We start from the raw sequence: 15,071 nt of genomic DNA, 5'->3' as shown, positions 1-15,071 counted from the left end.
AATAAAACAAAGTCTGTGAATTGAAGTATTTACAGAAGATCCTGAGGCTGACACTTGGCATAGCTGAGTCACACATAAGACTTAAGAAATAAAACATTTTACGGTACCATTATCTCAGATTTCAAGTCCTTTTATAGAGCTATTGCAATAAAAACATTATAGGACTGTCATAAACAGATACATTGAGCCAAGTGTAATGCACACCTTTACTGCCAGCATTGAGAGGGAGAGGAAGGTAGATCTGTGTGAATTAGAGGGCAGTATGGTCTACATAGTGAGCTCAGAAAACTAGTCTGTCTGTCTCTCTCTCTCTCTTTCTCTCTCTCTCTCTCTCTCTCTCTCTCTCACACACACACACACACACACACACACACACACACACACACACACACATTGGTGAACAGAACTGAAAAGCCAGCTATAATTCCACATACAGACATCTGATTTTTGACAAAGAAACCAAAAATATACACTGAAGAAAGGACATCTTCAAGAAATGGTGTTGGCCAAACTGGATAGCTGCATTTACAAGAATAAAAATGGATCATACTATCATCCTGCACAAAACTCAACTCTAAATGGATCTAAGACCTCAAAGTAAGACCAGATACCCTGAACCTGACAAAAAGAGAAACATTACAGAAGAGGAAGTGGGCAACAGTCTTGGACTAAAATTGGCACAGATTTTCTGAACAGGCTGCCAATGGCACAGGCCTTAAGAACAACAATGGGACCTCATAAAGCTAAAAAGCTTCAGTACTGAGCAATGGACACCATCATTCAAGAAAAGTAGCAGCCTACGGAAGGGGGAGAGAATCTTTAACCAATTATAATCTGCTAAATGATTAGTTTCACACACACACACACACACACACACACACACACACACACACACACACACACACACATATATATATATATATATATATATATATATATATATATATATAGAGAGAGAGAGAGAGAGAGAGAGAGAGAGAGAAACACTGAACATCAGAAAAATAACCCAATGAAAAACTGGGGTTCATACCAAAGAGTTCTCACAAGAGGAACTATAATGACTGAAAAAAACACTATTAAAAATGTTCAACATCCTTAGCCATCAAGGAAGTACAAATTAAAACTACTTATCCCAGTCAGAATGGCCATGATCAATAACAAACGGCAGCATGTGCTGGCAAGAATGTAGGGAAAAGGGCACATTTAATCCCTGCTGATAGAGATGCAAATTGATATAGCCATTACAAAAATCAGAGTGGTAGTTCCTCCAGAAGCTAGAAATAGATCTTCCACAAGATCTAGGCACACCACTCTTGGGAATGTGCTCATCCACGCTCTTTATAGCAGAAACTGGAAATAGTCTAGATATTCAGCAAGTGATGAATGGGTAATAATTTGTGTGGTAATAAATTTATTCAGTTTTTAAGGAAAAAGTGGTGAAATTTTCAGATAAATTGATGCAGCTAACAGCCACCACTGGGGTAATCTAGGCCAAAAAGACAAATATTCCATGTTTTCTCTTATATCTAGATGTCAGCTTTTGTGTTTTAGATATGTTTCAATATGAATAACCACAGAGCCAAACCCCAAGATATGTTTCAGTGAAGAAGAGGGTTGGGAAGCTTAAGCTCAGTGGTAGAGCGAGCCGCTTGCCTAGCAAGCACAAGGCCCTGGGTTCGGGTCCCCAGCTCAAAAAAAAAAAAAAAAAAAAAAAAGAAAAGAAACTAGTGAAGAACCAGGGAAGAGGAGGAGATCTTCAAACTAAGGACTAACTAGAGTCTAGTGTTATAAAGGGCCAAAATAGGAGGATTAAATTGAGGAAGAAAGGCAGGGTAAAGGTGGGAATATGGAGAAAGACAACACTGAAGGCCTTTTAAAAAGCCACATAGAAACATTGTAGAGGTTTCCAAACATACATATATGAGAGGAATTTAAACAAAGTCAACATATAATGGAAGAGAATGCCCCAACCAGGCATAACACCAAGTAAAACCTCCAATGCCAGGAATGGGTTACACCTTTTAAATCATTGGCCAAAGGAGCCTCACAGATAGGTCCCCTCCCCAGTAAAACATTACAGGCTGTTGCCAACGCTATTGGTTACTCTCCATTAACATGATGGTTTAAGGCATTACTGCTGAAGATACATGTATATCATCAAACTTGTAGGAATCAAGCTGGCATACAACGAGAAGCTTCACCCCTACTTACTGACTCATGGTGCAGGAAGGGACTTTGCATGCTACTGGAGGAGAAAAGTTATGATCAATCGCATCTGGCTACAAACTTTGCTTCATACAACAAACCTGAAAGACATCCTGGTGCAGTGGTGGCATAACATGGAACCCAAACATGACACTGCTAAAGTGGCCAAGAACCTGAGACTAGATAGGTGACAGGTCTAGGTGAAAACCTATTATTCCGTTAAAAGAACATAGCGATGAAATGACTCCTATAATCTGCTATACCTAGGGCAGATCATCACTCAGTCCTCCATAGGAAAGCTTCCTCTTACAGTCAATGGTAGCCAATAAATAGATGCACAACTGGACAATGTGGACACAGTGAGATACTTTCGAGCACTCAGCCCTAAGTGGGATGTCTTTGTCAGAACACTTCCCTTAAGGCTCAGAGATCTATGTGGAAGCCGAGACAGATTATGGTGGATGATTCTAAAGAAAACGGTTCTTCCTAGAGACACACCTCACAGAGACTGTGACGGTACACACAAGACTCCACAGATCAGACAAAGTCCCAGCACTGAGGACAAGATACAACGTCCCACTCTAACCAAGAACCTATCTGCAAGGGATTAATAGTTTCTGGAAAGCAGGACACCATGGTGTTGACGTGTGTGTGTGTGTGTGTGTGTGTGTGTGTGTGTGTGTGTGTGTGTGTGTGTGTGTGCACGCAAGTGTGTGCGCGGCCCCCCATGCTTTTTGGGTTGTTTTGATAAATTTTTGTCTTCTTTTTTTCAGGCTTTTTTTTGTTTTTGGTTTAATTGTTGTTTCTTCTGTTTTCTTTATTTTTTTTGAGAGAAAGACAGACCATGAAGTTGGGTGATAAAGAGTGGGGAAGATCTGGGAAGGTCCTGAGGGAAGAAAAATGTTAAAATATATTGTATGGAAAAAAGAAGGAAAACATTTTTAAAATTCACTAGTGTTTTGTAACTTAAAGATAATGGCAGTATAATTTTAGAAAACATACTTTCTTATGACATATCTTGAAACCAATAGAATTGCTACGTATGGAGAATAGGAGAAAATCCAGTAATTGTACACTTACACTGCCACATTTTTTCTAATGGTATATTCATCCAACTCGTCATCTGAGCTGCTATCGGTGGCATCAGAATCCAGACCCTCTTCAACATGAGACAACAGCCCTGTAGCAGACAGTGCAAATCTTTGGATTTCTGCAGCTGTACATTGAGAAAAGCCATTGTTTGTGTCATCCCAGAACTTATTCTCTGAAGCCAAGATGTTGAGTTCTGGCTTAATTTCAGTGTGTTCAAGTAAACTATTACTCAAGACTGTTGTGGGTTCATGAAAGATCTTCATTGTGGGCAGCTGATGTTTCATAGAAAATTTCATCTGTTGACCATAGTGCTTAACAACATGCTTCGCCAGGAGCATCTGCAAGTGTTTCTGAGTTCTTCTAGCCTGGCTAAGTAAACTTTTCTGTTTACTCACACAGTGAAGTAAACGAGCATTCACTTCTTCCTCTTTCTCAGCAGCGGAGGAACTAGCAGGCACATCTGAGTGACTAGGTCCAATTTTCTTTTGAGTACATTGCAATAAACCCTTTTTAATCTTAGTATCAGTGAATTTATCCAAAAGTGCATTCTTTTGGTACCATTTACAGTTTTGCAGATGTATTTTATCTACATTAGCGTCTTTGGTGAGATTTGAATCCAAAACAATTTGTATATCTTTCATGCACTGGCTTGTGGTATCTGAGAGTTCCTTTTTGATGACCTCATTCTCAGAATGAGAATGGCAGATCTTACTGAGCTGAACGCTGCTGCCATTACACAGGGCGTTTTTCAGCTTGCAGCAGTTGGACTCCATTACTTTCTTTTGGTTATAATTCTCATTATACTTATTTAGTGTTGAATTAGAACTCATTAAAAGAACTGTCTGAAAATGTTTTGAAGCCTGAGGGGAGGTAAAATGTTTTAAATTCACAAAATTAGTATTTAGCGTCGGTTCAGGAGTCGGAAATCCCAGCATCTGAGAGAAGGCGTCTCCTCCCTTAAGCTTTTCATCTACAGTTCTCGGACTTTCCATGCACAGCATCTTGTCAGATTCCATGGTATTTGGCAAAGATGAAAAGCAGATACCCTTTGTTGTTGCCTCCTTCAGAGCTGGGGTCATGGCGAATCCTGGAGATAATTACTGGAAGCCTAAAATTACATAAAAAATACATGATCAAACGTCTAGGAACCAAAAGCCTAATGCTTACACTTTTGCCAAGGGCAACTTTTATGTTTGATGTTTCTGATTAAAATGAGCAAGGCCCCAAAGAGTTCCTTTATCTCTCCACTTCCCACATTATCTCAATAATAAGCTGTTATTCTCCACTCTGGTGGTGAGCCTAATAGTCATAATTCCAATTAAAGTTGCACAGTACTACACCAGAGAAATACTCAGTGGGATAGCACTTTTACAGAGAGCCCATGTAAGATCCGGGTTTTATCTACAGCAGCACCAAAAAAGAAAAAATGCTCTTGGACACTGTCCTAGTAAGGGTTGATAACAAATACATGTGCAAGGACATCTCACAACCACATCGTCGACAGTGTTTAGTGACAGTCAAGGAGAAAACTCACAACTTTGAATCTCCTAATCAAACTTGAAGATGTGATTCAATCTCACAATTACAGGAGATTCTTTATAAAACAACAGCACTTTCTAAAATGAAGTTCCACCTGGAATGTTTTTCAACTTGAACAGTAATAACTACAGTAACATATGCTCAACAGACTGTTGATATGTACACCTAAGTGAATGCAAAACATGAGTTCAGAGTCGTTAAAAGTAATGGGGCAGTCAGAAACTGCATGATCTAAGGCATGTTCCTAAAAATCTATCTACAATATTTCTCCACTCTCACAAACACACGCTTATTAATTATCACTGTGGAATGTATTCCTCCTACCTAATAAGTAGGGAAAACCACGTCAGATAACCAGTAAAGATCACTTCAAACTTCAAAAGAATGAAGCCCTGACAACATATGTGCTGACAATACTGAAAAAGGCAATCCAGTACCACTAAGTCTTTCCATCAGCAAACTTAACGGAAAACTTTACAGAAATAACTAATTTAAATTTGTAATGATACTTAAGACACTGGAACTATTACACTCCATAACTTTTTCAACACACATGGCACATTGTTAATATTATGTGCACCGAGATGTTGGCTATAACTGAATGTTTTTCATTTTTATTTTCCCCAAAACTTTCAGAAAGAAGACTTTTCACAACGAAGAAAAAGTATAAAAATTTATTTGTTAGAAAAGAAAAAAAAAAAAAAAACGCACAGAGGATTAACAGCAAACACCCAAGTAGACAGTATCTACAACACATAAAAGAGGTCTGAATACATAGGATAAAGTTTTTAAAGCTACAAATATGTAAAGGACACAGTAATAGCACATGTAGATAATAATGTCTAAATGGCCATTTACATCTCCTTGATCACAGTGGTAAGAAATGTCTATCAACAAAGCAAAAGTCCAAGTGTCCATACACCAAACTGACAAAATGATTCAACTCTGAAATAGCACTTATGGTGAAAAAATAAGCAAGCAAAATTCCTCACATCTACTGAGGCCACAAACTGGTTGAATAATTTGTACATAATGTAGAAAATATACTTATCACAGCTATATGAGAAATGGTTCTAATAGCAAAACACTAATCCAAAACAATTCAGACATAAAACAAAAGAGGAAAGATTAATAAAACACATTGGAATAATCTATTGAAGAGTATCAATATGGGAAGACTTTTAAAACTAATGGAAAGAAGAAAAATGAACAGTGTAGGTATGCACATGCATGCACACACACGCACACGCGCACACACACACACACACACGTTAGTTTTATATCATAAAAATATAGCACAAACATAAAAGCATATCATCTATACGAATGTAAGTGCTTATATACTTAATAAAAAGTGAACTAGAAAAATACCTACCATACCCATAACAGTAGTTACATCAAGTTCCATGAAAGAGAAGTAAGAGTAATGGTTTAAGAGGCTTTTCATTTTCATTATAAATTTTATGACTTGGGAAAAAAGGAGCAAATGTAAACTGACCAAATGTTAGTTAATGGTTAACTAGGTGATAAAATGCAGATGTTTGTGTATATACACATTGTGTGTTTATAGACACACACACATTTTATAATCTCTCAATATCAAATGTGTTTAGAGTCTGCCTTCAAACTTGAATTATCCCAAAATACACTTCTGTGTAACTAAGCAATGATTTCTAGTATGATAGACTCGTGTTCATACTAAATATTAAAAGAGAAATTAAAATAACAAGACTTTTGTTTGAAATTCACTCCGCTTTTAATGGAAATAGAAAAATAATTACAGAACATCAGGGACATAATGTAGAGCTGGCTCAGTGGTTAAGAGCACTTGCTCTCGACAGGAACTGTTTTCTGTTCCCAGCACCCACGCTGGCCAATTCACTGGCCTTGAATTCCAGCTCCAGGGGATCTAAAGCCCTTCTTCTGGCGTCTGACAGTGCCCCCACACATCTCTCTCTCTCTCTCTCTCTCTCTCTCTCTCTCTCTCTCTCTCTCACACACACACACACACACACACACACACACACACAAACACATGAATATATGTATATGAATATTCATGTGTGTGAAGATTAAAAAAACATTGGGGCAGAAAATCTAAATCCTTCAAGATTTAAATGATAATTTGATCAAGTAATTTACATCTACCTTCCTATGTAGTAATCAAGAAAGACCTACAATAACATTTCTATCTCTTACCCCAGTCACATTTCTCGCAAACGTTTAAACAAGATGTTAAGGATATAATCAGAGTGGTTTGCAGCAGAGACCGTAAAGTAAAGTATCCTGAGGCAAGAGTCCTGGGTGAAGATGAGGGAGAGCTCCAAGGAAGCCGAGTAGGGCCGTTAAGGAATAGAACAGAGAGAAGGAAATGCAAAGATTAAAGTGGCTAAGGACCATCTGTGGTACAAAATGATAGACAACCTTGTGACAGCTCTGCACTCTACTACCAAAACGGCCCTAATACAGAATCAAACAAAAACAACAACAAAAGCAAACACACCCAAATGGTCCTAAGAATCATCTATTGCTATCTATAAGGGCAAAATCTTGCTTCCTGAGTATAGACTGAGTGGTACACTCCAGGTGACTAAATCTAGCAGAAATAATAGACTATGACTTCTTAGATTAAGATAATGATGAGACTGAAACTCCCCTCTTACTGCCCTTTCCCCCTTAGTAAAGAAGCTCACTGCTCGTCTGGGAGCTGGCTGACCATATGGCAAAGAGATGACACCCACAGGTGGCTTGTGAGTAATCAGATTCTTCCCCAGTCAAGCCGGAGAGGACCGAGGCACCTGCTAACCTGATTAAAGCTGATGAGAGACCTCAAGAGAGCCAAGACAAAGAAGCTGCAAAATAAGGTTTTAGAAAACTAGAGAGCTTCTGTTACCCAGGAACAGATAACTACCTTTTTAAGTCATTTTTATATTTGAGATTATAACATGACTGTATCTTATAGTGTCATAAAGACTTTTAGATTATAGTCTTCTAGCTAAAATACAACCCCTATTTAAAATGCCCATGAGGTTCTTCTGTGCACTATTCCCAAATGTATCCTTATTTGAAAACAAAAAACCAAAGCAGAAATAAGTCTCTGTAATGTATAACTAAAAGAAACTCATGAAAATATTTGTATCTCTCTTAAATAGAAAGGCATTCACTTGTATGCATTATGGTTTTAGTATAACATGTAAGTGATTTACTTTAATTCTTTAAATTTTATACACATACATGATATAATTGTCTGAATATTTTCCAATTGACAATAATTCCAAAATACCACTTTTGCCTATTTGCATAGTTTCATAAAGTATTGTCATAACTTATTTAATTATTAGCTCTTACAAACTCTAGTAATGCTTAGCCTGCTACTTTCCTATTATATGAAAAAACAATGTGACCAGCAGACACACTATAAATATCTGCTGACTAAATGAGCAGTCAGCTCTGTATTTACAATGAAATCTAAAATTACCATTTTCATGGCCTACAGAGTTCTACATTATCAGGTCTCTTGCCTGTTTCATCTTCTACAGTTTTCTCCATGGATTAAGACACTCCAGGAACACTGGGCTTCGTGTTAACCAACTGAGAGTACTTGTTATTTTCTAAGTATGAAAACAGCTCTGATTAGATGAATCACCGCCTTCATTCACCTTGCTGAGCTAAGGTCTCCATTAAAGCCCGACCCTGGCCAATGGATTTAAAACAGCTCTGCTCCTCCTATGACTGCCTTACTGTTCTCCACATGGCACTACACCCTCAGACGCTCTTTACACTCTGGGAAGGAATACAGTTTAGGGCAGGGTTTTGTTTTTTCAATTTTATTTTATGTTATGTGTGCTTTACTTGCATGTATGCCTGTGTACCATGTGTGTGTAGCGCCTGTGGACGCCAGAAGAGGGTGTCTGATCCCTGTCAGCTGCCATGCAGACACTAGGAAATGAGCGTGGGTCCTTTGGAAGATCAGTGAACATTATTAACCACTAGGCCATCACTCTATCCTCTAAAGGCAAGTTTAGCCTATGTGCTAAACTCCCACACTAAAATACTGCTTGGCTAATGTACCTGTACTGTATTTGTTACACAAGTTCATGAACTAGTGGTTCAACTCTATGCAGTAGAACCTTGCCTTGACTTCCTGACAAGCCTGTCTGTCTCTGATTGATCATTCTGTCTCTCCAGCCTAAACCCAGGGATTACACAGACACACTACCATAACCATCGCAGGTCATCAAATACATTTGAAGCACATTTTCAAATGTGTTTCAGGACTGATATAGTGATAACCAGTAAAAATATCTATTACTATTTTAACAGTGACTGCACAATTACAGCACTATACAAACAGGATAATGTGACCCAATCAAGTATGGCATATTTCATGAACTCAAGGCAGGTTCAACATTTTTTTAACCAATCACTGAAATTCCCCAAATTAAAGTTTAAAAAAAAACAAACAGGATCTCATATAGTAAAAGCATTTCACAGAATGTAAAATCACTTATAAAGAAAAAAAACTGAAATTTAGGATAAAGGAAAGAAATTCCTTAACCCAGCAAAAATCATGAAAGTCTACAGTTTATATCTTGATAGTGTCTTTCCCCAAGACTGAGAATGAAGAAAATATTCTCATCATCCATTTTTAGTGTCATTCTAGAAGAGCTATTATGTACCTATGTCAAGAAAGGAAGGGCAAACATTAAAAAATAAACCTCGCCATCAACACATCATTATTTCTACATAGAAAATCTCAAGGAATCTACAAAAAACCAAAAAAGTTCTAGAACATTCATCCTAACAAGCATTGAGTCAGGCTACAGACACAGTCAAAATATTAAACCATTTGTACTTCCTAACCACAGATGTGAAAAGCCAGACCAGACATAGAAAAATTGAAAACAGTAATAACTCCAATGTTTCCTGGATGGCTAATCTTGGTTGTCACCCTAACTACATCTGAGGGCAATTAAAACCTAAGACGGGCACACCTGTGAAGGATTTTCTTGATTCTATCATTTGAGGTGGGAAGACCCACCCTAAATCAGGGCATGCTTCTGGTTGCAGCCTACATAAAAGGACCTGGAAGAAGCTTTGGCATTTTGCTTGCTTTGCCCTCATTCTGGCGGAAAGCTCATCTTCCCTGCTGTTGCTGAGTAATTCTTTTGCTGGTACTAGAACGGACTTTGTCCTGATTCCAACACAGCCAGGACACAACACCAGCTGAGACGTCCAACCTTATGGACTGAAAAGCTAATGCATTCTTGGCCGGTCCATTGGGAGACCACTGTTCACATAGCTAGAACACAACCTGTAAGTCACTCTGATAAGTTCCTTTTCTTTTCAGTCTATTGGCTCTGTTCATGTAGAGAACTCTAATGCACCTCCCAAAAGAACAATTCTAATAACGCCTCCAAACGTACTTAGATAAATTAGCACATCTCCACGATAAAGATTGGTATGCACCAGGGCCCTGAGTTCCACTTCTAGTCATAACAAAACAAATTTGACAAAATGTGCATGATCCATACACTGAGAAATCACTGATATAAAACACAAACAATACCCAGATGACTTCCATAAATACATTGCACTCATGGGAGCTACTCCCCAACATTGCTATGATCTTACTCTCTTCGAAATGACTTGTGAAATTAAACATAATTTCAACCAAATTTTGGAAGAATTTCTATTGACACGGACAAACTGACAAAAATGATTTACAGTCAAAAGAACTAAAATAGCCAAAAATAATTCTGAAAAAGAACAAATTTGAAGAACTCACACTGTGTACTGACATTTGGTTAAGGACAATGCTTTACCAGCTAAGGATAAGCAAACAGAAAACAGGAAAGAAAACAGATCAGAAATATGCCACTACACACATGCGATATTTTGGGAAGCTCACAATTTGCTGTAGAGAAAAAAATGAATCTCAACACATACCTCATACCATTTATGAAAATGGTTAGACCCATGTAAAAGCTAGAACTCTTAAAAACATCTAAGGGAAAAGAGAAAGAAAATTTTTGAAATATTTTATTACTCGATTTTTTTAAGATATGAAACCAAAAGAAAAAAATTAACCAAACTTTCTCAAAGCTAAGTAAGCACTAAATACAACAACCTTTTGATTATCTGCCTATCTACTGCTCTATCAATCTATTTATTTGCTTATTCATTTTGAAGATATAGTCTCACTATGTATCTATGGTTAGCCAGGAACTCTGTAAGTAGACCAGGCTAGCCTCGAATTTACAGAGAAATGCCTGCCTCTGCCTTTTAAGTTCTAGGATTAAAAACATGTGAAACCAAACCCAGCCAATTAAATATTTAAAACAGTAGTTGTAAATAAGTGAGTTGTCATTAATTCATGTTAACTCTGAATGATGGCTCCAATCATTATACAAACTTTAATTTATTCTTAGTTGAATATACTTCATTAACATACAAAATAGATAATTGAGTAAAGGCAAAAATACACAAAGCCTTGTCACTTTAAAAGCACACAATAATGAACAATTCTGTAAATTTACCTCATGTTCACTCTTCAGTTCAATACAATCACGATTACCTTGTAGAACTTAAATGTGTATCCTGTGCTTTGGAAGTCAACTTTAGAAAGGCAGTAAGACACTAACTACAAATTAAACCATCTGCTCTTCACTAAGAATATTACAATTAGCTACACCACACACCTTTTTCATAATGGTTATGAAAGATAGCTAGAAAACTATCATTTAAAAATGAAAATTAAATGTACAAATCACAGACTTTAGTCAAATTGCTTTATTAAAAGCAGAAAAAAAAATAAAACAGTCACTAAGTCATAAAATAATTGTCTGCCTTAGGTAGAAGCTTGAGTCTTTATCTCCATGTAATATATATATTCATTCTAAAATTCAACAATTCATTTGAAACTTTCATAGGTAAACATGTCTGATACTATCCTAAATACTAGAAAGATGCAGCAAACAAGGCAGGAGTTCTACCCTCACATAGTGTATAGAGGAACATGCTAGAGAGAGAAGGGAGGGAGAGTGAGAGAATTTATTTTAAGTATAAAGATATTTTGTATTTAAAATATATTTTTAAAAAAGCTACATTCATGTGAAAAATGGCTATAAAATGTGTTGATTTCAATTCTGTTTGAATAACTGGTCACCCATTAGTGGAACTGTTTGGGAAGGATTAGGAAGTGTGCCATTGGGAACAAGTTTTAAGGTTTCAAAAGCCTTTGCTATCCCAAGTGGGATCTGTCTATATTTTGCTTGTGGACAGAGATGTGAGCTCCTAGCAACCGCTCAGTTTCTGCTTCTTGCTGCCATGCTCCCACTGCGGAACACCAAGGAGGTCAGAAACTCAAATACTCTGGAACCAGGAGCTCCAAATTAAATTCTTTTATAACTTGCCTACGTCATGGTGTCTTATCACAGCAACAGAAAAGTAACTAAGACAATGAGTAGATCAAATATCTAGTAAATAAAGGTTTTATAAGTGTTTATCACATCTGAAGTCTAGAGCATGTTTATCCTGGCACAGCAAAAATTTGGATGTGTGGTTGAAGGTAGACTTCTCAAGGCTTCCCGGTGACATCCGCTCTAAGATCTCCAACAATGACAAGCCAAGAAGCACCTAGGATGGATGCCTTCCCTCAAAATATAAGTACAGGAAGTTTAGTGCAAGAATAAGCTTGGTGCACTTATGGGGAAGACATAGTAAACTATGCCTATGACTGCACAAAGAATAGAAAAATCAAGGCCAGAGTAGTAGATATAGCCAGACCACTGACTTTATACTTAGGCTGAAGCAGAGTTATTAGAAATTTATATGAGGAAATAACTTGATTTGATTGATTTGGAAGGAAGGAAGGGGAGGGAGAGTGGGAGGAAGGAGGAGGAGAAAGAAGCAGGCACGCACGTTCACTCACTCTGGCTGTCCTATAGAAAAGACTGTGAATGCAGAGGAACCAGTTACTGAATCAATGCGAGCCAAACTGGTTGCTTGGAGGTATTAATAAGAATGAGGAAAAGTCGATTTAAATATATTCCAAAGTAGAGTCAACAAAACTTTTGATGACCAATGTTTTGCTGGGCTTAAGAGGAAAAAAGAAACCAAAAAATAACCCTTGGCTTCAGCTTAAGTATAAAGTCAGTGGTCTGGCTATATCTACTACTCTGGCCTTGATTTTTCTATTCTTTCTGCAGCCATCATGTTCTAGGCAGTTTACTTTTTTTTTTTTCTCAGCAAATGCATGGTCAGTGGTGATATTTTTGAAACAGACTTGGGAACCTTCTTTTTTTTAAGTACTGGGGCATTTTATGTTTGAAGTATGCATCAGCCACCCAAGTGGAGTCAGACAAACAAGTGTAGAGTTCACGTGAGAGGTCATAATTAGAGACAGGACTTGGAGAAGTCATGCATATAAATAGTATTTAAAGCCAAGGACCAGGAGTTTACCTAGGCAGAGGGTAGAAACAAGGGAAAGGAGCCAGAACCAAGACTAGGGAGTGTAGTAGTGTTTATATGAAAGGGAGGACAGGCCCCAAAGGACAATGAAAATATCTTTAGTAAGAAACATCAAAATTTAGCAGTACAATCAAGACAACCAACTACTCAAAAGTATACAATACAAGGGCAAGCAAGCACAGGAAAAGTTACCAGGTATATTACCTTCTAAGAAAGCTGTTGAAAAGCTTCCTGGGTCTTGTTTTCGGTTGTGTACAGTTAACTCTAAATTAAAGACCATCAAGCTCCAGTCTGCTCTAGCTTTCCGCCGCCACATGCTTCTCTCATGGTTTATGTGCAAGCATGGTTTATGTAATAAACTTAATGTGTCTGAACAAAGCTCTCAATAAAAAAGACATAGCAAAAGAAAAGTCCAAATTGAAAAAAACAAAAGGAGACTGAAGAAAAAAATTAAAAGCAAAAAAGCCAGCATAACAAAAATGTGAAATGCTGAACACTATGGGATAGTTATAGAAAGGGAAAATGTATGTAATGGAAACAATAAAAGAAAAGAAACCACAGAAGTAATAAATATGACTAATAATTTCCCCAATTTATGTGAGACACCAAACCCCATATTTAGAGAAAATCCAGCAGAACGAACATCAAATCAATTCATATAATTTATGTTCCTTAATAAATTAAACACTGTGTTCAAGTATTACATGAAATTGTTACTGTGTAATAGTATGTTCATAACAAGTAATATATTTAAAATTATATACTAAAATTTCTTATCACATTTGCATGTATGTGTGGTGCAGTTATCAAACCTGATCTCACGAGTACTAGGAAAGCTCTCTATGACTTATAGCTATACCAACAAGCCTTAGTTTTAGAGACAGGTTCTTACATGTAGCACTGAATGGCCTCAAATTCATGGTTTTCCTGCATCAACCTGCATAGTTTACCTAGTTGGCCTCCAACTCACAGAGAGCCTCCTACCCTCACTCTCTAGTGCTGGGATTAAAGGCACGCACCACCACCTGACTTTTTTTTAATAGAATTTTCTGAATAAGGCTGTATGTAATCTTTATATGTAGAAAATCTTCAAAAGTCCAGTTTCTTTACCACAGTCTTAATGTAGCAAGAGCCTCATTTCAAATGCTCAAGTGTGTGTGATGAGGGTAAATCATAGTTGCATAAATAACCAGGAATCAACCATTATCCGCAAATTTTCAATCCACAAATTTATCTTACCAAATATATGTAGGCACCTGCAGTAGTGGCAACATAGAGAAAACAAATTCCAACAATTATCTAAAAAGTACGCTGATCACTTTCTAACTACAGGCATAATAGGGTGGAGAGATTTAATCCTAGGTAAATCTAAAAATGTCTAATACAAAAAAACTGCATTCTATAATTCCAGATATGACTACTATTGGTAAGGAATATTTATTTTGAGTACACCCTAGATACTCAAGTATAATGTCACACTTTCCTAAAAAGTTTAGTCTAATGACCTCAAAGAGGGAAAACTGTTTTGGAAAAATAAAACTTTCTCTTGTGAAAGACACACACTAAGGTATCAAACTAATAGGATTTTTAAAGTAAATACTATAAGCTTTGAAAGAAGTGTTTGAAAGAGAGCAACTACACAGTCTTGATTCTCTGCTAGGGAAAGAGTATTTGATAATCCAAAATCCAATTCTATTTCATTTCACAAGTTTTTCAGCTTCTATTTCAGTTTAAATTCTTTTAAAAAAAATTTATTAATACCT

At 37.0% G+C, this 15,071-nt stretch overlaps 1 protein-coding gene across 13 annotated transcripts in view; it reads right to left on the bottom strand.

The window, feature by feature from the left end:
* Kansl1l (KAT8 regulatory NSL complex subunit 1 like) overlaps window positions 1-15,071 on the bottom strand; it is a 105,755-nt gene that overhangs the window by 84,591 nt on the left and 6,093 nt on the right. For 11 of the 13 annotated variants that reach the window (XM_032901265.1, XM_032901269.1, XM_032901272.1 and 8 more), the window contains exon 2: window positions 3,286-4,405. In XM_032901265.1, the coding sequence (XP_032757156.1) occupies window positions 3,286-4,376 (1,091 nt within the window). In that variant the 5' untranslated portion in view covers window positions 4,377-4,405. Of the gene's footprint in view, window positions 1-3,285; window positions 4,406-6,211; window positions 6,588-10,785; window positions 10,838-15,071 lie in introns of those variants that run through there. The other 2 variants (XM_032901268.1, XM_032901267.1) reach the window with 2 other exon arrangements.

This window comes from Rattus rattus, chromosome 4 (genome assembly GCF_011064425.1).
Source record: "Rattus rattus isolate New Zealand chromosome 4, Rrattus_CSIRO_v1, whole genome shotgun sequence".
Classification (NCBI taxonomy): Eukaryota; Metazoa; Chordata; class Mammalia; order Rodentia; family Muridae; genus Rattus; species Rattus rattus.
Note: the sequence above shows the minus strand (reverse complement) of the source record. Positions and strands in the feature narration are given on the sequence as shown.